Source organism: Pantherophis guttatus, unplaced genomic scaffold, assembly GCF_059756535.1.
Source record: "Pantherophis guttatus breed Tessera unplaced genomic scaffold, ASM5975653v1 scaffold_20, whole genome shotgun sequence".
Taxonomy (NCBI): domain Eukaryota; kingdom Metazoa; phylum Chordata; class Lepidosauria; order Squamata; family Colubridae; genus Pantherophis; species Pantherophis guttatus.
The window spans coordinates 209,826-233,561 of NW_028269835.1; the positions used below are offsets into that span (position 1 = coordinate 209,826).

At 40.2% G+C, this 23,736-nt stretch overlaps 1 protein-coding gene across 1 annotated transcript; it reads right to left on the reverse strand.

Moving 5' to 3' along the window:
- Positions 1-612: 612 nt before the first annotated feature.
- LOC132709100 (vomeronasal type-2 receptor 26-like) lies at positions 613-23,373 on the reverse strand. Its single transcript, XM_087881428.1, has 6 exons — positions 23,212-23,373; positions 20,284-20,511; positions 15,368-15,503; positions 14,926-15,047; positions 4,839-4,965; positions 613-1,540 (listed from the first exon to the last, which is right to left on the reverse strand). The coding sequence occupies exons 1-6, from the start codon at positions 23,371-23,373 to the stop codon at positions 636-638; spliced, it is 1,680 nt and encodes a 559-aa protein (XP_087737554.1). The 3' UTR covers positions 613-635.
- Positions 23,374-23,736: the final 363 nt, after the last annotated feature.

Here is a 23,736-nt window from a genome sequence, read left to right on the forward strand (position 1 = left end):
CCTTTTGGGACATGTCCAGAAAGAGTGTTGGGAGAGTGATGACTCAACATTGAGGTCATGGAATTCTGAGGTCCCAACAAGGACTTATGATGGCACCTAACACCAGCAGATAAACTAGAAAAGGTCATACAGAGTCCTGTAACTGGGGGTCATCTGAATGTCCTTGAAACCCATGTAGCTGAGGACAACATAAAACATTGTGACAGAGACTTCATTGCACTGCAGGATGATCTCTTCAGCTCTGTTTCCATCCCTTACTTTAGAGAGAAACTCATAGAGAGAAAGAGGACATATTCAAACAGACTTAGATTTCCATATTCATCCCATCCAAGGCCAAAGAATCCTTCCCTTTCTGTTTAGGGAATCTTGTCTCTTCTCTTCAGCCATTTTATCTTAATACAACTATCTTATTTCTTATCCTGTTCTTCCCTGGCTGCATAACAATTTTAATGATTAATTAGTTTACTGTTTGATGATTGTTTGTGTTTTTATTTCATTAATCTTACACTCATATGTTTTATTTGCATTGGTTTTAAATAATCTTAATTCTCAAACAGATGCAAAGGAAGCAAAGAAGTCCAATAATAACCACAATGAAAAATTACATGTTATGAGTCTAAGAAACAATTTTATTATCAGTTCCCTATTTTTATCATCAGATGCTCCTTTGTGTTTAGATCTGGTCTCAGGATGATAATGTAGCACTTGGGGAAGAAGATGCATCCCAGAAGCCCAGCACTGGAGGCCAAGATGGAGAAGACCTGCACGGCCACCATGAATTTTCCTTTAGTGCTCAAGTAGGTGGGCAGGAAAGAGACCCAGACACTACAGAAGACCAGCATGCTGAAGGTGATCATCTTGGCTTCGTTGAAGGCCCCAGGCAGGTTCCTGGCCAGGAAAGCTACTATGAAGCAAATGGCAGCAAGGAAACCCATGTAACTGAGGACAACATAAAACATGGTGACCGAGCCTTCATTGCACTGAAGGATGATCTCTCCAGGCTGGGAGTGCAGGTCAGAATCAGGGAATGGAGGAGAAACTCCCAGCCACATGGCACAGATAAACATCTGGACAGCAGAACAAAAAAGAATGATGGAGTTGGCCAAGCTCTTCCCCAACCATCTCCTCACCCTGTTCCCTGGTTTTGTGGCCAAGAATGCCAGTACCACTGTGATTGTTTTGGCCAACACAGAAGACACAGCTACTGAGAAGACTATGCTGAACATGGTTTGTCGGAGAAGGCAGGTGGCTTTCCTTGGTTGGCCAATAAAGAGAAAAGAAGACAGGAAGCAAAACAGCAGGGATACCAAGAGTATGTAGGAGAGGTCCCGGTTGTTTGCTTTGACAATAGGAGTCTCTATGTATTTAAGGAATATGATTAAAATGAGGCCTGTGGTTAGGAACAAAAGCAGGGCAAAGGAGACCAGGATGATGCCCAGATGTTCTTCGTAAGACAGGAAGGTTATAACTTTGGGGATACACCGGACTCTGTTCTTGGTTGGATATTGTTCATCTGGACACTTGGTGCATTTTTCCACATCTGAGGAAAATAAATTCCAATATTTCTTTAATATTACATCAATTTAGTTTTCATGGAAATACAACTAGGAAATATTTCATAAAAACTATAAAAACAGTTTGTGAAACATCAGCATTTGGATTTGGTCAGAGCATCCATCCTTACTGCAGAATGTGTGGAAATAGAGTCCTGAACTCCAGTTCCCTCTCAGTGGGATTTTTGGTTCAAATGGTGCTGGGCCAAACAGTCCCAGTGTTGGGCTGGACCCACAAACTAACTCCAAGGTGAGATTAGCTGCAACCCTTGAGGCTTTTTTTCAACAGACTTGGGAATCTCCCAGTAACACAGTTCTATATGTTGGTTTTATTGTATGTAACCTCTACAAGTATTCTTTTTTTGCAATGTTTTTTTAAATCTTTTAAAATTTCTGGTAAAGTTGGTTTGGATGAGCAGGAACCATTGACCTGAAACCATTCCGTTGTATGGATGTTTGGGTTGTTTAGGGGTGGGGAATTGTGGTGGGTGGGAGTGTGTTTGGGGATAGTTATGTGTGTTGATCTTTGGCTGTTAAGTGAATTTCGTTGTATGGGTATACTGTGTATACACGTACAATGATAATAAAGTTATTCATTCATTCATTCATTCATTCTTCATTCATTCATTCTTCAGGTTTCAAAGAATTCAGATCAGTGGTGAAATCTGAACCAGTTTGCTACCGGTTCACTGGCCGTGCATGCGCCATGTGTGACAAATGTGCGCTGTATGCATATGTGCAGTGCCCACCAAACACACACTGCACATGCACCCATGTGCAATACGCACCAAAAGGAGGCTTGTGAAGGTAAGTAGAACAGTGAGGGAGGGGAATCAGCTGTGCCATGCAATTTAGATTCAGAAAGCTTTCCTGCTTTCTAGCGATTTTAAATTGCACGGCAGAGCTGATCATTGGAAATATTGGTTCAGACGAACCGGTAGCTTTTTTTTTTTACCAGAACCGGTGCAAACCGATAGCATTTCACCACTGATTCAGATGTTCCAAACAAAGGTAATATTTGAAGGACATTTCAACCTTGCTCAATCTACCATGTCTTTCTATCTTTTCCTACTTCACCCTTCAAGATCTTGTTCTTATTCCTCCCATTATGGAACAAATTGTTGAGAACAAAGAACAACAAAACGATCAAGTTTAGACTTGGGAGTCTCCTAATAACATGGTCCAATGTGCTGGTTTTATCATATGTAACATCTACAAGTATTCTTTTTTTTTTTTGCAATGTTTTTTAAAGCTTTTAAACAATGAAAAATAAAAATAAAAACATTGCAAAAAATAATACTTCTAGGTGTTACATATGATAAAATGCAGAACATGTACTTTGAAAAAAACATGTTTACTCTTGGTTGTAAGTCACCCAGAGCTGCTTTGTGCGAGCTGAATGGACATCTAAATTTGATAAATAATAAATAATTTTATTTAAACAAAGTGATTAATTCCTAATTTAAGAAGAGAAATAGAGTCCTTTATCTGTCTCTGCCAGATATTTCATTTCTAATAGTGAGAAGAAGAAGGAGGAGGAGGAGGAGGAGGAGGAGGAGGAGGAGGAGGAGGAGGAGGAGGAGGAGAAGACATATATTTCTTTGTGTCCCTTTCTGGATCGGGACTCCTTACTCACGGTCACTCATGCCCTCGTCACTTCCCGTCTGGACTACTCCAATGCTCTCTACATTGGGCTCCCCTTGAAGAGCACCTGGAGGCTCCAATGGTCCAGAATGCGGCTGCGCGGGTGATTATGGGAGTGTCATGGTGCTCCCATGTAACACTTCTCCTGCGTGAGCTGCACTGGCTCCTGGTGGTCCTCCGGGTGCGATTCAAGGTGTTGGTGACCACCTTTAGAGCACTCCATGGCTTAGGACCGGGATATTTACGGGATCACCTTCAGCCACCGAGAGCCTCCCACCGGCCAGTACACTCCCACAGAGAGGGGCGCCTCTGGGTGCCGTCGGCCAAACAATGCCAACTGGTGGTCCCCAGGGGGAGAGCTTTCTCTGTGGGAGCACCTGCCCTCTGGAACGAGCTCCCCCCGGAGATATGGATGATTCCGGACTTACATACTTTCCATCGGGCCCTCAAAACCTTTTTATTTCATCAATTCGGGCTGGCGTAATCTCTCCAATTGTGTATTTTAATTTGGATTTTTAATGGGGGATTTTAACTGTCAGGCCAAATTGTTTAATTCATTTTTAAATTGTTTTTATATTTTGTATTTGATGTTTTTTACTTCTGGCTGTTCACCGCCCTGAGTCCTTCGGGAGAAGGGCGGTATATAAATTTAAATATTAAATTATTATATTATTAAATTTCCATTCTAGATATGATAACTGTTTTAAAGAATGAATGTGCTCCACAGTGGTATCAATGGATATAATCTAGATTGGTTTTTTAAAATTAATTCTCTTTTTCCCCTCAATCATGATAGGTTTGATTCCTTCTAATCCCCAACAGTGTGTATAAAGCTTTTTTTTTCCTTTCAGAAACACAACTATATTCCTATTTTGTTCATGTGGTAATTGTATTTTATTAAACAACTGAGAAAATTGGAAAGATTAGAAGAAGTGGGAAGGCCCAACAGCAATCCTTCCAAGGACTCCATGATGGTGGATATGCAGAACCTGGGACTGTAGAACTGGTCTACAAATAATATCAGTGTTTTATCTCTTAAACTATAACATGGAAAATTAGAGCACTGGAGAGGAAAGAGGCATATTTTATTCCAATTTATGGTAAATTTAGTTTACCTGCCTCCTCTCACACTCTTATGCTCTCAATGGATTTTATGCTGAGTCTCCTGTTTGAATTTCTCTTGTCCATTGAACCAATCCTCTCTGCCTCTATGGTCCTTCCATTTTCAGCTTATGTGGCTCTATGATTTTTTTAAAAGACCAATGGCTGATTGGTTGGTTGATTATTGTACCTTTTGACCTTTTGGTTTGGGTGAGAAGGAACCACTGACCTGAAGCCATTCTTCAAATTTCAACAAATCAGTTGTTCCTAAGAAAGCTAATATTTGAAGGACACTTCAAAAGTGACAAGTAGAAGATAGATTTTCTCTGGCAGAAGTAATCTTGCTGAATCTATCATGTTTTTCTATCTCTTCCTACCTCACCCTTCAAGATCTTGTTCTTATTTCTCCCATTATAGAACAAATTGTTGAGAAACAAAGAACAACAATAAAATAGTCAAATTTAAATCTGTCTCTATTAAAAGCATATTGATTGAAATGCTCTGTCTATATCCGATAGCATTACTTCTGGTGTCACCCACCTTCCTGAGTGGAGATGGTCCCCTCTGGACAAGGAACACAGTCATAGCAGCAAACTGGCTCTCCTTCCCGAGCCCGTTTCCCAAATCCAGGATGACAATTTTCCACACATTTGGACTCAGGCAGAGACTAAGAAGAAAAACAAGGAATGCCAAGGAAAATGTGTTTTGGAAAATTGTGGGTCAACCTGAATATTAGACAAGGAGTCTCTGAGCTTCACACAGGAAAGTATGAAATCTCTAACAAGTTTCAAACAGTTGCAGGAAATACAATTATTGACAGATTCTTCATTTAGTTCTTCCCTTTTGTTTCTGGCGTAATATTTCAAGAAAGGACTTTTCTATTTAATGAAGACTGGAGTGATGGAATTGAGAAAAAAATTAAGTTGTACATTGCAACCAGTGGGTTCATCATTATGTCTGTATTAACATCATTCCTCTATTCTTCATATAGCCATGACTTTACGGTATGGTGGTCTATTGGTATTCAGTGTTAGAATAAACTAATACTAAAATTTTTAAATTTTATTCCATTAGACTTTTTAAAATAGATTAAAATTATGATGAAGAAAAAAACCAGTATGTTCTAGAAAGGTTTCTTCTAGACTATATAAAATATTGCAAAGCTATTCCCCTTTGAAAGTAATTCAAAACCATCTCCCAGTTAAGAGAAAAAGGGAAAATTCCTTAAATATTAGCACTGTCTCCAACCCAGACAAGCTGAATCCTGGTGCCAAAACTTATTTCTTACTGGGACCAAAAGATTCCCGTCCACTCTTGATTCATTTTCATTGAATTCAGTCCAAAACTAAACTTGGGCACTAGTCAACAAAATTGCCTTCTTCTTTGCAAATTTGTAGGTAAGAAACAAACGAATCTAAGACTATGGGAACCACAATCTAAAGCACTTGAGGGACTGTATCACCAGTTTTATGGAGATAGCGGATTATTGAGGGGAGACCAAGGGGCCACGATCTGTGTCTTAAAGTAGTCACTCAGCATCCCATGTTGGACATGGCTGAATGAGAATAAAACAGGGTTCCGTATTACAGGATCTGGAAAATATCTTTGGGGATAGTACTGAAGTCTCCCCAGCCATCTAAGAAAAGTGTAAGCCTTCTACACTCTCCATTGCATGCTCAGTGAAGGTCACCCACCTTGGTGACTAGGCTTAGTCAACTTGATATGGGTGCTAAAGCTTTGGAAATAAAGAAAGTTTGGCAATGTTTTACCCACCTTGTTGAGCAACTTTAGCTGTGAAAGCACATCTTCATTGATAATAAGCCTCTGTCTTTCAAAACTCCCCAGTTGTTCTTGGAGGGGATCCTTCTTGGTGAAAACCACCCAATTTATAATGTTCAGGTCTGCTGCTACATCTCCATTTTGATCCAAGTACATATTCTTTTGAGAAAAATTACAAAACCCATTCCTCTCTAGAAAGGGATGGAACTAGAATGGAAACATCCATGAGTTTTAACAGTAGAAATCTTGATTACTTATCGCACATAATCTTTTCACATTTGAATCTTTCTTCTCCATCTTTCTAACTTGCAAACATCTTAGTTGAGATAATATTGCTACTATCTTTAAAAGAGTAAAACAAAGGTTTGGCAATATTTGTAATTATATATATATTAACCAAATAAATAATTGAGAAAATTTATCAATTTATAGGGAACATTCTACAGCATTTAAGAGATAAATTGAACAAAAAACAAAACATAAACCCTAATAAAGGAATTTTTCACTCACTCAAATTACCAGGGTGATTACCAGAAAGCACTGGTTGTCCAAAGGAGATGAACTAATCCTATTTTACTGTAAGGCTACATTAACAAAATCTTCCAATTCTGAAAATACAAATCTCTTTACAACCTGAAAATTTAGGGAGGATCCTTTCTCAGTTTCTTTCTCTGCCCTTTATGCAGGATCATTCCATAGGAAGCATCTCTGCCTGATCAGCCAAGCTCATTCCCACAAGTTGTTACACTTCCTTTATAGATTGCGGGAATGCTAGTAATATAACTTGATTTCAGCAAAGTATTAAACATTTTTCTGAACTGTTGATTAGTAATCCAGTTAAATTAGGGATGGATGATATGATAATTAAATGGATAAAAGCTATCTTAAAAATTGTACTCAAATAATTTTCAATGGTTCTCATAAAACTTTTGAACAACTACTTTGCTATCTCTTCTTCAATATTTTCATTAAAAAAGATTTAAAAAGATAAATCATGATTATGTTATGCAAGATTTATACCAACTGTTAGAATAAACTGGCTTGATCTCTTCTTTTTTTAAAAAAAAATACCAATTTTCCAGAAAAAATATTTATGAATTCTGAGAAAGAAATAAGTAAAATCCAGACAATCCATACCTGACTTTTGATAAGAATCATATAATTAATTTGATGATAATGTCATTAATGATGCACAGGGAGAAGGGTGAAGGATAGCAAATTTGATAATATTTGTGAAAATGATGTCAAGATAGTAGTTCATTGCCAATGGAATATAAATCAGCAGTCTAATGCTCATGGAAAACAAGAAATGCATCCATAAGAATCTCAGTTTTTTATCTGAGCATTCCCTAGGAAGCCTCTCTCCCCCATCCCACAATCTTCTACTTAAAAACCATCCTAAAAGAAGGGGAAGTTTCAGAACTGAGCCAGGAAACCAGAAAAGTTCAGTCTCTATTCACTGATTATCTTTATACAAAGACAGAGCAGATCTCCATCAGAGAAGATTTAGATGGGATTTCTGCAGAGAGGAAGTGTTGGGCTAGATGGTCTCAGGGTCTCCTTCAAATTTATGAATTTCAAATTCTATGATGTTAATCACAAACCAATATACACATGAATTGATTTAAAAATGCACACATCCCTTTTACAATTAGCAGTTTGTTCATATCAAAATATATCTGTCATGGTGCCTACTATATGAATCATTATCTCCTTAAAGATTAAATTGTCTAATCCTGTTAGCCTTTTGTAGCACGGGAAGGTTCAGCTGCTTCACTTCCTTCTCCTTGAGATTCCTTCTCCAAAGGAACTAAGTTTCATGGACCCCTTACCTGCCATGGCTGTAGCCTTGTAGTCCCCAACATCTCTTTGTCCTCCTTCCTTCTCCTCCTGGATCTGGAGGAATATGCAGCATTCAAGGCATGAGCCAGAGTCTTAATGACACTGTGAAGAAAGATTTGATTTGGGATCTGGATCCCATTTCTTTTGTCTTGGGTCGCCAGTGGTGCTTTCTCAGTGCATCTTCTCCGGCCTTTGACAGAAAAAACATTATTTGAAAAAGAACAGTGAAAAGACTGATGTATAAATTGGCGTCCTACAAAGAGATCTGGTTCAAAGGAATTATCTTTTGGGCTTTTTTCCTCCTGAAAATTAAAGTTCCAAATACTATGGACATACTTGTAAAATCTGCCAAGTCTAATCACTGACAATATCCCCAAGGTTGTGGTGATCCAGACTTTCCCTTCAGTGGGTCCTGGCAAACCTTCAAGTGCTGAATGGAAAAGAAGAATTCTGTCCAAAAGGGAAGTATATTCTGTGAGGTGAATAAAAACATTGACTTGCCTCCACTTAGAGATGGCATTCCTGAGGGATTCTGTATGTTCAGTTGTAGATAATAGTTGTGATACAACGACACAAATTCCATTCTTGACAAGCTTTGGAGTAAAAGTTCTAATAAAATTCTCTCCCTTCTCTGTGTCCAAAACAAAAAGTCCAATCAAGGTCCATCTGAAATGGAGGAGCAGTTGGAGAATTGCTGGGTACTGGATCCCTTCTTTGGGGAGCATCCAGTGGAAAAAAGGGAATTGCCTTTTATCACTCAGAGCCTCTGAAACAATTCCATAGGTCATCTGAAAATGTAACTATTTCAATGTTATGATTGATGTTCTATCAAGTCCAAAATATTAGCTTTTAATGAATCCAATTTGGTTGTTATGATCATTTTAGAATAGTTTATTGTTATTACATATGCCATATCAAGATAAAGGAGACAAAATGTGGAACATTAACATGGCTGAACATAATCATTGAGTTAAAAATATATTAAGTAAAAAAAAATAAGAATAGACAAATCATATTTCTGCATCACCCCTACAATTTATTGATATCAGACCCAGATATGCAGGTCTGAACTGATATAGGAAATATGCTGTTTTACCATATGGGTCTCAACAGGACATTGCTATAATGTTTGGTCCTAAATACTGATCTCACTCTCTTTCTTATACAACTGACTTTCAAATAATAGATTTGATGTGTCGTCTATGTTCATTGTAAGGGCTTAGGTTTAATCTTCCGTATTTAACTATTGTATCAAGCTGCTCAAATCTTGCTTAAGTAAAAACCACCCTGAAATGTTTATTCATTTTTGTGTTGAAATTATTGGCAATTTGGAAGATCTCTTTGTAGCGGCTCATCCATTTCAATGTGCCAAACTTACTGAGGATTTATATATATTTGTCTGCTTTGATATCCCAGATTCTTTGTGAAGCAATCTTTCCCGCTTAATCTCCAGTTGTACAAGAGACAGGGAGACCACAATTCCTTACGTACTTTATTACTTGTATAATCCAAGAGGTCTTTAACTGAAGTTTTGCATGTTGTAAGAGACACAATGTTTGGAGCCCGCCAGTTTTGATAGCTTTAAGTTTACATCATGAATTAGACAAAGATCAAATTGTATAAATTACAAATTCATCCCTTAGAGCAAAAGCTGAAGTCTTTTTATCTACTCTCAAGATACGTCTCAGATGCTGTGATTTTATTTATTCTAGAAGTGGCATCTGATAATCCAAATGTCAGCTCCATGTTTGTGTGTGTGTGTGGGTGGGTGGGTGGGGGTAATCTTGGCTTGTATAATTTAGTAATTAGGGTTAAGGAAGCTGAATTATCAATAGTAGTGTCACTCTTCCTAAAGCCTGTTTTTATTTTTTTCAAGGAAGGACTTTGACATGTTGGCTAAAATGATTGTCATTGTTTAATAAAGTGGCCAATTAATGCTAGTGGTCACGATGGGTATATGGGACATACTGTGCATGTTTTGTCAACAGGGGGTAAGAGAATTCATTGACTCTTCTGACAAATCTGGGATTTGTTCACTGTTTAAAATGTTATTGTTTCAGATAAGATCATGTATAAAATATTAGCTTCCCATCACTGCCTCACTTTCCCATTGTACAGAAGGCTCTTTTACCGGTCACAGAGGCATTCCTCACCTCCACAACTGTGCTTCAGAAGCCATCAAAGCCATAGAAATCAGAGGATATGGCTGCTTTGATCCTACTCCCTTCCCCACTGTATATCTCAGTCCCCAACCATGACACTTACAATGGCCATAGTGAAAAGCAGCTCTTGATTTCTATAGAGAAGATATGGTTCGATCTATTGTTCACCCACTACCACCCTTTTCATGCTACCAGTTAGAGAAACACACATAGAAACCTGTGGGACTTTGTAGGTGCCTACTAATGTTGACATCTGGATGGAGAAGTCCCTGTGAGCTGCATCAAGAACAGCCAAAATCTGGTCCTTCCTTCCACAGCTGTAGTTGGGGACGTTGGCTTCTCCAGTAGAGAGAATGTCCATCAGTGCATCTGAAGTGCCAGTTGGGTCCAGATGGTTGTCATGGATGTTGTAGCCGAGTGTGAGATTTTGCAGGAGCTGGGGATTCTTGTTCATGATTTGAATGGCAAAAATGAAGTGTAGGAGTCTACCCATATCAGCATTTCCCCTAGTGTAAAAAACACATGCAAGCCATCATCGTTACCATCAACAAGAAGAGCCTTGGTAGTACAGTGGTCTAAAGCACCCTGTTATTAAGACCAGCTGCCTGCAATTACTGCAGGTTCGAATCTCGCCAGGCTCAAGGTTGACTCAGCCTTCCATCCTTTCTAAGGTAGGTAAACTGAGGACCCAGTTTGTGGGGGCAATAAGCTGACTTTGTATAAATATACAAAAGTATGAAGGCTATTGCTTAACGCATTGTAAGCCGCCCTGACTCGCCGGAGAAGGGCGGCATATAAATCAATTTTTTAAAAAAAACAATTCAAAAAAACATTTCTGTTTTTCTACACTATTCTATTGAGTCTTATGACTATTCATTCAAAACCAGAGATAAATTACAGTCACCCATTAATATTTAATTTTAATGACTGTTGGAAATATGGGATGGGGATATTCTCCACGAGGGTAAGAATCACAAATATGTCATTATTTGTAGCAGTACTCATTTTCATCAGAACCATCATACAACGACAAGGATACTACATAATGGAACATAAAAAGGCCATTCTAAAAACAAGTCATCCTCTGTTCGTATGAAGACTCCAATACCAATGAGCGGTTATAAAAATATGGAAATGAGCTGGGCAGGGGGATCTACAACCATCACTACTTTAAATCAAAGTCAGTAAATAAAAGTCATGAATTCAGAATTGGACAGGGTGAGGAAAAATAATGTGGACTTTTTTTCAGGTTTATACTTTCTGTCCCGTCTTTGGATTTGAGCCTCTTCCACAAGATATTATAAGACAAAAAAGAGAAGCCATGGAAATCAAAATGCTTCAAGAAATTAGTCAGTTCCTGACTAATATATAGATATAGAGCAACTTAAATATGAAGGAAAGAAGAAGAGTGTTAGAACTACAAATGGAAGGAATGAAACTCCATAACTTTGAATGACTTACCAGTAAGTCTGACTATAAGGAGCTGTGTTGAAAGGAAATGTTCTATTGACTATTTCTGTTACAGAGGTGATTATACTAATGAAATGGTCTCCTGGCTTGTAAAAGCTTCTTGGTTTCTTTCCATTGTGATGCTCCAAACTCAGGGGGCACCTCGTTCTATGACTCCCAGAGACCGGCTGCACCACCAGCAGCATCAGAAGTAGGAGATACATAAATCATAGGGCTGAATCAATCTTCTTCCTGTTTCTAAACAAGAACAACAAAAACAATTAGAAGGAAAAAGGGGCACTTTCACAAGAAGGAAGCATGAGTGGCTTTCCTGATTGAGACAGAGACAAACTGAGGTATTCCTGGAAAGGTGAGAAAGGTACATTCAAGAGAATATCCCTTGCCTGTTCCAAAACTTGTGCCAAATGCAAGGCATTTATCCTTTCCAGATGCAAGATCCTTTGCATATCGCTCCAGTCTGATGTGTACATCAAAGGCAGTCAATGGAGAAGTAGCAAAAGAGGCCTCAAAGAAACATGATGGAGATAATTACAGTGAGAAGCAACTTCTCTCGGGGATCCTGATGTTTTTCTGGGGTTCCATGTGCACAGGTGTAGCTGGGGAAAAAAAACACATGGTTTTGGAAACCACAGACACACCACTGAGGGCACTCTTCTGTAGTGATTGTAGTCCTTGTCAGACATGTCCCAAAAGGGATGCTGGAGGAAGATAGTTCAACATCAAGGAAACTGATGTTTGGTATCAGGTTGCCATCACTTTAGCATGGTCTCTTGTCTCCAGAGACTGCTGGGGAAGGTCACCTTGGGCTATCGAGTTTGATACAACTCTAGGTTTTTGACACTTAGACGTTACTTCTTCCTGTCTCCTATATCCAAGAAAGGAATCAGTATATTTAAACACTATCTAATGTTAAGTGTAGAGCAGAAATTTAAAGTGACAAAACCCAAAAAGAAAATTGACTTTTGGATAAAAATATTTGGAGAACTTTAAAAATTAGAAGAAATAAAAACCCATAATTGGTGTGAAGAGGATTAGAAGGAAAGTAAAAAGATTTTTCTTGAAGGCTGGAGAAAAAACAAAGAGGAACTTAAAATTTCTTTTAACACTGATCAGCTGTAGGACAGCCCTTTGAAGCCCTGAGGCAAGAGTTTAAACAGGTTTTTTTCCCTCTAGCTATCAGCTGGGACTCAGGAGGCAGCAATATTTATTTATTTATTTATTTATTTATTTATTTATTTATTTATTTATTTATTTATTTATTTATTTGTTTGTTTGTTTATTTATTTATTTATTTATTTATTTATTATTGTAATTTATATGCCGCCTTTCTCCCGAGGGACTCAAGGCGGCTTACAAAATGACAATTTCCAATACAAATCACAATAACATAAAATTAAAATCAACACCCCAATTAAAACAGTTTAAAATTATAACAGTGTAACCCAACGGATCAGTTGAGTTAACGGAAGAGCCACGTCTTCAGCTCATGATGGAAGGAAAGGAGGTCGGGGGCTGTCCTGAGCTCGGTGGGCAATCCATTCCAGAGGGTCGGGGCTCCCACAGAGAACACTCTCCTCCTGGGGGCCCTCAGCCAACATTGTTTGGCTGACGGCACCCTGAGGAGGCCCACTCTGTGAAACCGCACGGGATGATGGGAAAGCGTCAGGAGATGGTCCTGCAAGTACCCCGGGCCTAAGCCATGAAGGGCTTTATAGGTAAGCACCAGCACCTTGAAATGAATCCGGAATGCCACCGGCAGCCAGTGCAGCTCACACAGGAGAGGTGTTACACGGGAGTATCGAGAAGCCCCCGTAATTACCTGTGTGGCTGCGTTCTGGACTAGTTGGAGCCTCTGGACACATCCCAAGGGCAGCCCCATGTAGAGGGTGTTACAGTAGTTCAACCAAGAGGTAATGAGGGCGTGAGTGACCATGACAAGGGCATCCCGGTCTAGAAAAGGGCGCAACTGGTGCACAAGACACACCTGTGCGAAGGCCCCCCTGGTTACTGCCATCAGATGATCATCCAAGGACAGCCGAGAATCCAGGAGGACACCCAAGTTGTGAACACTATCAGAGGGAGTAAGGGTCTCTCCCCCGATCACTAAAGATGGAACCTCCAGATCCCGGGATGCCGGGATCCACAGCCACTCAGTCTTGGAAGGATTGAGTCTGAGTCTGTTCCTCCCCATCCAAACCTGCACCACTTTCAGGCAGTGGGACATCACGGAAAGGGCATCCCTAGGGTGGTCAGGGGTGGAGATGTAAAGCTGGGTATCATCAGCATATTGATGATACCTCACGCCAAAACCATGAATAATCTCACCCAGCGGTTTCATGTAGATGTTAAAGGGCAGAGGGGAGAGAACCAATCCCTGAGGCACCCCACAAGTGAGAGGCCTCTGGGAGGATCCCTGACCCCCCACCCAAACAGCCTGCAAGCGACCAGAGAGGTAGGAGGAGAACCACTGTAAAACAGTGCCTCCTATCCCTATCCCCCTGAGCCACTGCAGCAAGATACCATGGGCGATGGTATCAAAAGCCGCTCAGAGGTCAAGAAGGACCAGGATGGAGGAACAAACCCCATCCCTGGCCCACCAGAGATCATTTACTAGGGTGACCAATGCCGTTTTCGTGCTGTGACCATGCCTGAAACCAGATTTGTAAGGATCGAGGTAGTCTGTTTCCTCCAGGAATTGAGGGAATTGCTACGCCACCATGGACTCAACAACCTTTGCTAAAAAGCAAAGGTTGGAGACTGGATGATAGTTGTTAAGAACATCAGGATCCAGGCTAGGCTTCTTAAGGAGGGGTTGAACCACCACCTCTTTGAGTGCAGTGGGGAAGACCCCTTTCTTTAATGAAGCGTTGACAACAGCCTGGATCCAGTCTCTAGTCACCTCTCTGGCTGCAGAAACTAGCCAGGAGGGACAAGGGTCCAATAAACATGCGGAGGACCCCAGCCTACCCATAATCCTGTCCACGTCATCCAACTATCTCAACTCAAACTCAACCCAGATGTCCCCATCAAGACTAGCCCCAGTCTCCCCAGCAGACTTTGTCCAGTTAGAGTCCAACCTGGTCCGAATCTGAGTGATTTTATCTTGCAGAAACTGCAAAATCTTCAGCTTGGCCCTGCAAGGGGTCCTCCCTCACTCCCTGATTAAGGAGGGAGCAGGTCACTCTAAACAGGGCTGCTGGGCGGTTTTCTACAGATGCAATGAGAGTGGCAAAATAATTATGTTTCACCACTTCCATTGCCACAACATAAGACCTAATATAGGTTCTTAGTTGTGTTCAGTCGGACTTGGATCGGGAGGACCTCCAACCACCCTCCAGGCATCTTTTCCAATGCTTCATTTCCCTGAGCTCCACGGTGAACCATGGAGCTGCCCAGGATCTGCGTCGAATCAGAGGCCGCAAGGGCACGATTCGATCCAGGGCCCCCACTGCAGCCTGTTCCCAGGCTGCCACAAGGGCCTCAGATGAATCGTGGGCTAAGGAGGCGGGAAATGACCCAAGCTCCCTCAGGAACCTTTCGGATTCCATCAGGCGCCTGGGGCGGAACCATCTTACTGGTTCCATACCCTGTGGCAGGGGATGGCGGTGGGAAAGTCCAGCCTGAGGAGGGAATGATCGATCCATGACAGAGGGTCGATAGATAAAGTCCCCTCCCCACGGTCATTTATCCACTGTCCAGAGAGAAAAATCAGATCGAGTGTGTGTCCTCCAATATGAGTTGGGCCCTGTACAATCTGAGTTAGGTCCATGGCCATCATGGAGGCCATGAACTCCTGCACCGACTCAGATGTCTCACCAGCCGACAGCAGGTTGAAGTCTCCCACAACCACAAGGTTGGGGAGTTCCACCGCAAATTCGGCCAGGACATCTAGTAGCGTGGGCAGGGCTGAGGCCACGCAGCTGGGGGAGAGGTACGTGACCAACAGCCCTGACTGAACTCCAGGGTCCCATTTCAAAAGAAGGGATTCACACCCGCCTATCTGAGGAACAGTGACCTCCCTAGGACTAAGATAGATTGGGGGTGGGGCCAAATAAAAGGTAAGAATAACATGGGGGGGTGGGGGGCATGGGGGGTGGAGGGACGCAGGGGAGATGGGGGGCAGAACCAGTTTGGTGATGTCATATCGTCACTGTTACTGGCTCGGGAGAACCGGGCCGAACCGGGAGGAACCCACCACTGCACTGGACCCAAAGCAGCCAATCAGGACTGACTGCAGTGTTTATTACACAGCACATACTGGGAGTGGATCTTGTCCAAAAAGTAGAAACTCCTTCAAACAAAGGAATACACTCACATCATACACTCACAGCCTACTCATACTGGTATGGGATTTTAATGAGTTTTTTATATTGTGAATGTTAAAGTTGTAAGCTGCTCAGTGGAATCTATAGGTGAATGTGGCAGGCTTATACATTTGTTTAATAAGCATATATAAATATTTATACATTGGAGAAAAGGGGGCGAAATGATGCAAAACAGGAGGAGAAAATGGGGTAGGCATACATGAATAATAATATAAGAAATCTCAGATTACTTCTTGCCCTTCTGTATCTGCAAAGAAAAATGTTCTTCTTAGTTATAAGAAACATTTTCATCTTCAGATTCAGGAATTGCTATGGGAATATTCTGATAAAACTTCCCACGGTCACTAGGAGCTGCAAGGCCCCATTCCTTAATGGGAGGCTTCTTAAATGTGTGTGGCCCCCATTTGCTTACTGGAAAGTCTCATTTATATTCATTTTACCCACATTACCATGACTAAAAATAAGATTTGGTGTTTTGTTATTGGTTTGTTTAGAAATACGGAAGAATAGGAACAGGAGTAGCTTTAGCTATAGGAGGGATATCTTTAACAGTGTTGGAAGGGACCTTGGAGGTCATCTAGTCTAACTCCCTGCTCACTCAGGAGATCTATACTAGGGATTCGAACCGCCAAACTGCTGACATTTCTGATCGACAACCTTAGTGTCTTAGCCATGCACCCCTCCCGTCTTTATCAATTTTTTTTAAAAAAATTAGTGATAGTATTTATTCTCTGAATGTTTTGATGTTTCATCCTGTGTTTATTGATTGTAAACTGCCAAGAGTCATCCTTATGCAAAACGGGAAGCACCTAAGTTCAATAAATAAATATTTAAATGGTCAAAACCTGTTAATTGAGACTACTAAATGCCATTTCTGAAAAATAATGACTTTCTAAGAGTCATTTTTTTTAAAAAAGTATCTTTTTAAATTAAATATTTTATTAGTTTTAAAAATAAAACAATGGACAATGCTCAACGCCTCTGGTTTCTAACATTTGCCTCAAATTCAAGTTAATAAGTAATATATTCCTTAATCTATATACAAATTTACATATCTCCTATTTCATTATATATCAAGTATGCAGTATTTTACTTCCTAAACAGCTATACATATATTTAGTAAACCTATATTACATTCACAAATTCAATATACTTTGATATATTGATATACATTGATATATACATTTCCAGACATTCATTATCCCTTGTTTTTGGCACTCTTCCTCTTATGTAACCTATTATAAAATTTATTCCAGACTTCATAGTATGTTGATTCACTTCTGTCTTTGAGTTCTAAAGGAAGTCTGTCCATCTCTGGACAGCTGCAGATTTTGTGTATCACTTCTTCTTCTGAGGGTATTTCTTTACACTTCCATTTTTGAGCAAATCCTAGTCTTGCCACTGTAAGTATATGCAGTATTAAATAGGTTACATTTTTGTCATATTTGCCATCTATCATGCCCAGTAAGAAAAATTCTGGCTTTATTTTGACATCAGATGTTCTTTGATATTCAGATCTGGCCTAAAAATAATAATATAGCATTTAGGGATGAAAATGCAGCCCAGCAATGCAGCACTGGAGGCCAAGATGGAGAAGACCTGAACAGCCACCGTGTACTTCCCTTTGGTGCTCAGGTAGGCAGGCACAAAGGACACCCAGACACTGCAGAAGACCAGCATGCTGAAGGAGATCAGCTTGGCTTCGTTGAAGGCCCCAGGGAGATTCCTGGCCAGAAAAGCCACCGTGAAGCAGACAGCAGACAGGAAGCCCATGTACCCAAGGGCAACATAAAACATGGCGACAGAACCTTCATTGCATTGTAGGATGATTTCTCTAAGTTGGGAGTTCTTGTCAGAGTCAGGGAATGGGGGGAAAGTGCTCAACCAGATGCTGCAGATGAGAGCTTGGAGACCAGAACAAGAAAGGACAATGGAGTTGGCCAAGCTCTTCCCCAACCATCTCTGCACTTTATTCCCTGGTCTTGTGGCCAAGAAGGCTAACACCACTGTGATGGTTTTGGCCAAGATTGAAGAAATGGCAAGTGAGAAGACAATGCTGAAGGCTGTTTGTCTGAGGAGGCAGGTCACCTTCCTTGGCCGGCCAATGAACAGGAAGGAAGTCAAAATGGAAAGCAGGAGGGAGACCAGGAGGATGTAGGAGAGGTCCCGGTTGTTGGCTTTGACAATTGGTGTTTCCATGAATTTAATGAAGACCCCCAAGCCAAAGCCTGTGGTTAAAGAGAGGAATAATGCAGTGGAAGTCAGGATGATTCCTAGATTTTCCTTATAAGAAAGATAATTTTCAATCCTGGGGATACAGTGAACTCGATTGATGTTTGGATGTTGATCTTCTGGACATTTGGTACATTCTTCTGCATCTGAAAAAGAGCAAAAGTAGGATCTCCCTTTAACATGTCTTTGTCAGAATAGTCATGTCTGGGAAGAGGTCAGCCAATGAATAGGCATAGCAACTAAGACAGCCAATGGGAGCTGAAACTGTTTGGAGGCTGGGCGTGGCTGATAGTCATTTAATCAAATGCATTGTTTGTATAAACTTATTTTTGGTGTGAATGATTGTGTGTAGCTGAAATCAATATATTTCTTCATTTCTCTCCAGCTAGAACATCCTAATATTTCTTTTTCTTTTTTATTGTTATCATTTTATCGATGAACTTGTTGAGAGAGAAGAAGGAAGAAGAAAGGAAGAAAGGAAGCAGTTCCATCTTTTTATCTTTTCACTGCTAAATCTCTTGAAAACTGAAGCCCAACCTTTTGTCAATGCTTTAAGGCACCAATACGATCCAGCCTATAGTGGAATTAAGTAAATATAATTGCTTAATGTAGCTTATGCTAGCTGAAATGAATAAATGCTACTTTTCCCATGGAGAAACCAACATCAGGTTTAGTGGCCCTTGAAGATGAGATGGATGTGGAGTGAGGACATCAAAATCTATTCCTCATTTTTTTTATTATCAGAAAGAAGAACATCTTCCAATAACATCAAGAAGGAAGTTTGGCTCAATCCCAATTCATGATTCCTCCCCTCCCCTCCCCTCCTCTACTCTCCTTTCCCCTCCTCTTCATGGAGCATGATTCTAAAATTACTTTAAGAAGAGCCTCCAGCAGAATTTCTGCAATGTCAGACTCAGGAAGTATAAACCCAGGAGTCACCTGAGGCTGACCAAAAGAAGGCACCACCTGAACAGATGGAGCAGTCAAAGGATTATGACATAAGGCTACCAACTCTCTCTCTCTCCCCCTCCCCAACAGCAAGTAGAATGAAGCACACATCAACGACATTCTGTGAGACTTCTTTAGCATCCTTTGATTAAAGGCAGGTGGCTGCAACCTGAAACTCTGTCTGCCCAAAATACCCATCAGACATGGACACATGCAAGAATCTGATCAATCCTCCTACAAAAATCCAATCAAAGTTCAAATATTATATTCTGGAATCTGAAAACTCTCACTATTCAGGGCAATGAAGTAAATAGAAATTTTAAATGTGGAAGATGTGTTGTAAAAGATAAAGAGCAAGAGATGTCACTATACTCAACCTTCACTAATCCTGTATCTTTATCCATGATCTCTATCCCTGTTTGCTTGCCATATATACAAGATTAATCTCCAAGATCTATTCTTATAATTCACTATGACATAAATGTATATCTTGATCAAGATTGAAAGAGTTGGGATCCACTCCCATCAAGCCTTTCAAAATGCATGTTGATAGAGAATCTCAGGATCCTCCCCAAAATTTTCCCCTTTCTCTTGCTGTCACCCACCTTCCATGGTGGAGATGGATCCTTCTGCACAAGGACGACAATTGTAGCAGCAGATGGGCTTCCCTTCCTGAGCCACCTTCATGAATCCAGGAGGACAGCTTTCCACACACCTGGAAGGAGGCAGGGGCTGGCCAGCAAGAGGGGAAAAATAACATCCACAACATGGATTATTTTATTTCCTAAAATAGATAAAAGAAAAAGTTTTGGGATCTCTAATTCTAGGTTTAGCTTTGCTAAATTCAAAGCCTCAAGATACTTAGAGCTCTTCAAACTGATGTGGTTGCTTGCTACTTGCCTATTTATCTTCTCTTCTAATTTCTCTCCCACCACAATTTTATTTTAAATTCTCAATGTATCCACTGAAAAGAAAGTTGAATGGATTTCTGCTTTGACAAAATCAATCACTTTGTCCCATGATATAAATCCAGCTTCCTGGTAGAAGTTTGATAAACAGTTAACTGGAATAGTTAAGGATATTTTTCTCATAGACACCTGAACATCTAACGGGAAGATGTTTCCTTTCTGAGAAAACTGAGATGACATCCCAAGTCTGTCCCTGCTCCAATTCTGCAATCATCTTGGAAAGACCTTCATAAAGAGCCTAATAAAGTCTTTTCCTCACCTTGTTCAGCATTTCCATGTTTGAAATAGCATTCTGGTTCATCATCAACTTGAAATCCAAGGATCCCACTCTTTCTAGACTCCCAACTGCCACTTTGTTAACAGAGAAATTGGAGTAAATCACCGTGTTCACAATGTCCAGATCTGCTACCAACTTTCCATTCTCATCCAAATATACCCCATTGATGGAATTATTATGAAACTGAGAGGTTCGAAGGAAAGAATGAAGCTGGAATGGAAGAGAAAACAGGCAATGTTAAACAGGACATTTATTTATTTTTATTTATTTATCTAGTTTGTCAAACATGTATAAACAGGTACTGTATAAGTATAAATGTGCACGTGAATATAGGAAATCAGTACAAATAAATGGGGACAGTAGGACAGGGACGGTAGGCACATTGGTGTGCTCAGGCCTCCTCTTAGGAATGGGGTGAGGTCCACAGTAGACAGTTTAAGGTTAAAGTTTTGGGGGTTTGAGGATGTAACAACGGAATCAGGTAGAGCATTCCAGGCATTGATCACTCTGTTGCTGAAGTTGTATTTTCTGCAATCAAGTTTGGAGTTGTTTACCTTGTGTTTGTATCTATTGTTTGCCCCGTGTATTATTGCAGTTGAAGCTGAAGTAGTCGTTGACAGGTAGGATGTTGTAGCAGACAATTTTTTGTACTATGCTTAGGTCAGACAGTAGGCTGCATAGTTCAAGGTTATCCAAGCCCAAAATTTTAAGCCTGGTGGCATAAGGTATTCTGTTGTGAGTAGAGGAGTGGAGTACTCTTCTCGTAAAATACCTCTGGACTCATTCAATTGTATTAATGTCCAATATATAGTGTGGATTCCAGGCAGATGAACTGTATTCGAGGATTGGTCTGGCAAAGGTTTTGTATGTCCAAGTTTGCAGTATAGTGTTACCGGAGAAGAAGCTTCACAAAATTAGGTTAACAACTCTTAATGTCTATTTGGCTATGCTGTTACAGTGACCTCTGGGGCTTAGATCATTTAAGATGAGTACTCCTAAGTCCTTGACAGAGTGAGGGTCATCTACGAAGTCATATCCACCCAGCTTGTATTTGGTGTTCTGATATTTCTTGCCAATGTATAAGACAGTGAATTTGTTAGTTGAGATTTGGAGTTGCCAACTGTTCAACCATTCTGACACATAGACAAGGTCGCTTTGTAGGGCAGCAAGTATTGTCGGTGAGGTTAAATAGTTTTATGTCATCAGCAAAGAGGATGCAGCTATTTATAATATGATCGCAAAGGTCATTTATGTAAAGCAGAAAGAGTATGAGTCCTAAAACACTGCCTTGGGGGACACCACTGTCAACTGGGGCAAGGTTTGATAGAGAGCTCCATATTTTGACTACTTGTTGCCTGTTTGACAGGAACATGGCTATCCACTTGTGAAAGGATCCGGAAATGCCATAAGAGGTTAGTTTTAACAGTAATTTGTCGTGTACCACTGAATCAAAGGCTTTGCAGAAGTCTATGTAAATTGCGTCTATTGCTTTAACCTGGTCGAGTTGTGTGGTCCAAATGTTTCTGCAGTGTAGGAGTTGCAGATTACAGGACAATTTTTTTCCTGAAAACAAACTGCTTGTTAGAAAGCAGGTTGTTTGTCTCTAAGTGGAGGGTGATGGATTGGTTTATAATTGATTCCATGACTTTACAGGTGATGCAACACAATGAGATTGGTCTGTAATTTTCAACTAGGCTGAGGTCTCCCTTTTTGAAGATAGGCTTGACCATGGCTAATGATCATAGATCAGTAATAATTAATAATGACATAGAAATAATTAATAATTAATTAATAATGACATAGAAAGCTCTTTGCGAAAATTCCTCCATCTGAGCTGACATGAAGGATCTGTATGAGGAATCTAGAATAAAAATCTTGCTAGAAGGATCATGAATGATGTGGGAAATGAGAGTGAAGGATGTTCTTTATATCTTCCATTCCTAGTTGTCACTGCAAAGTTTGGAAAACCAATGGGAAGTAACCAAAGCAAAGGAAACATCCAGTGTGAACTAATGAGGCCCAAAGTTAAAACCTTAAAGGAAATGGATGTTGTATGCAAGAACACAGAAGGAATTCTACCAATGAGGCCAAAATGAAATCAAATGCCCCACACAGAAACAATGCCATAAACAGCCAGTTTACAGGTCAATGGACAGATAGGAAGAGAAAAATCTTTGCTCGCTTTAAGGATGAGTAAGGAGGCCTTTGCTTCACTAGTAGGTTGTGCTTAGGAAACTCTGCATTGAGGTGAAGATGGGTCACTTGGTGTGGAGAAGAGACCCCCAGATCTTCCCTTTGAAATATGATATCTTGTACCAGTTGAGGTCATCTCCTTCCAATTTTATGGAACATCTATGGACTATTTTATGGAACGTTCTTCATTCTTGTGACTTTTTCTCAGTCCAACTCTTCATCTTCTCACTGGAGGTTGCTTAGCTTCTTAACCCAAAGAGGGTTCTCCATATGCTGCTGCTTGATGAGATCTTTTGTTATCTGTGATTCTACAGAGAGTTTTGAGCCAGAGAAGAAAATCAAAAGGATTCTTAGCCAACGAATAAGATCCACTCTGGGTAAAGGCTACCCTGGAGCAAAAGGGCAGCCCAGGAAATGAGAGTGTCAGAGTTGTTGGACAGTTCAACATACACAGCACACTTTTTTAGACTTTGGGTCAAATGATAATGATCCTCATTGTAAGAAAAAGTATCCAAGAAGAAAGAGGTGGAAGAAAAAAGAAATTGGAAAAGAATTGAATAGGGTGAAATGAATTGCAGAAAAGACAGCAACGGAAAATTGGAATTTAATTTAATTATTTTTTCACAATACAATAAAATAAAACTATTGTCAGAATAGTTACAATTGTAACATTGATGCCCAAGTGCTGTGGAGAGCTATGCAATAGAAAATAAGTACCTGCCATGCCTTCAGCTTCGGAATTTTCACGTTTTTACCACCTTTAAATGTCCTCCTAGATCTGGATGAATACCCTGCGTTTAAGGCCCTTGCCACAGCCCAGATTGTGTTGTAGATGAAATAGTCATCCTCAGTCAGGATTACATCCATCTCATCTTCCATGAGAGCTTCCAGATCTTCTCTCTGCCTGCACCATCTCCAGACTTTCACTGAAAAGGCGTCATTGTTGTAGGAACAAAGAAAGGAGGTCTCTAAAAAGTGTCTCATAAAAGAATGAAGGTTCAAACGCCAAGCATACTTTGGAATTTGGTTTTTCATCATAGGAAAGTAAAATATGCTATGGATGTATCGAACAGGAAAGTTTTTTGGGGAAAAATAAATAATAAAGTTCCAGCGGATTGTGATGATCAGGATTTTTCCTCTAGGAGGCTCCATAAGACTCGCAAATACCTGACCCAAAAGTGTAACACCTGCACTGAATGAAGTCAAGTCTGCACCATAAATAAAGACATTCATCTTTCTCCA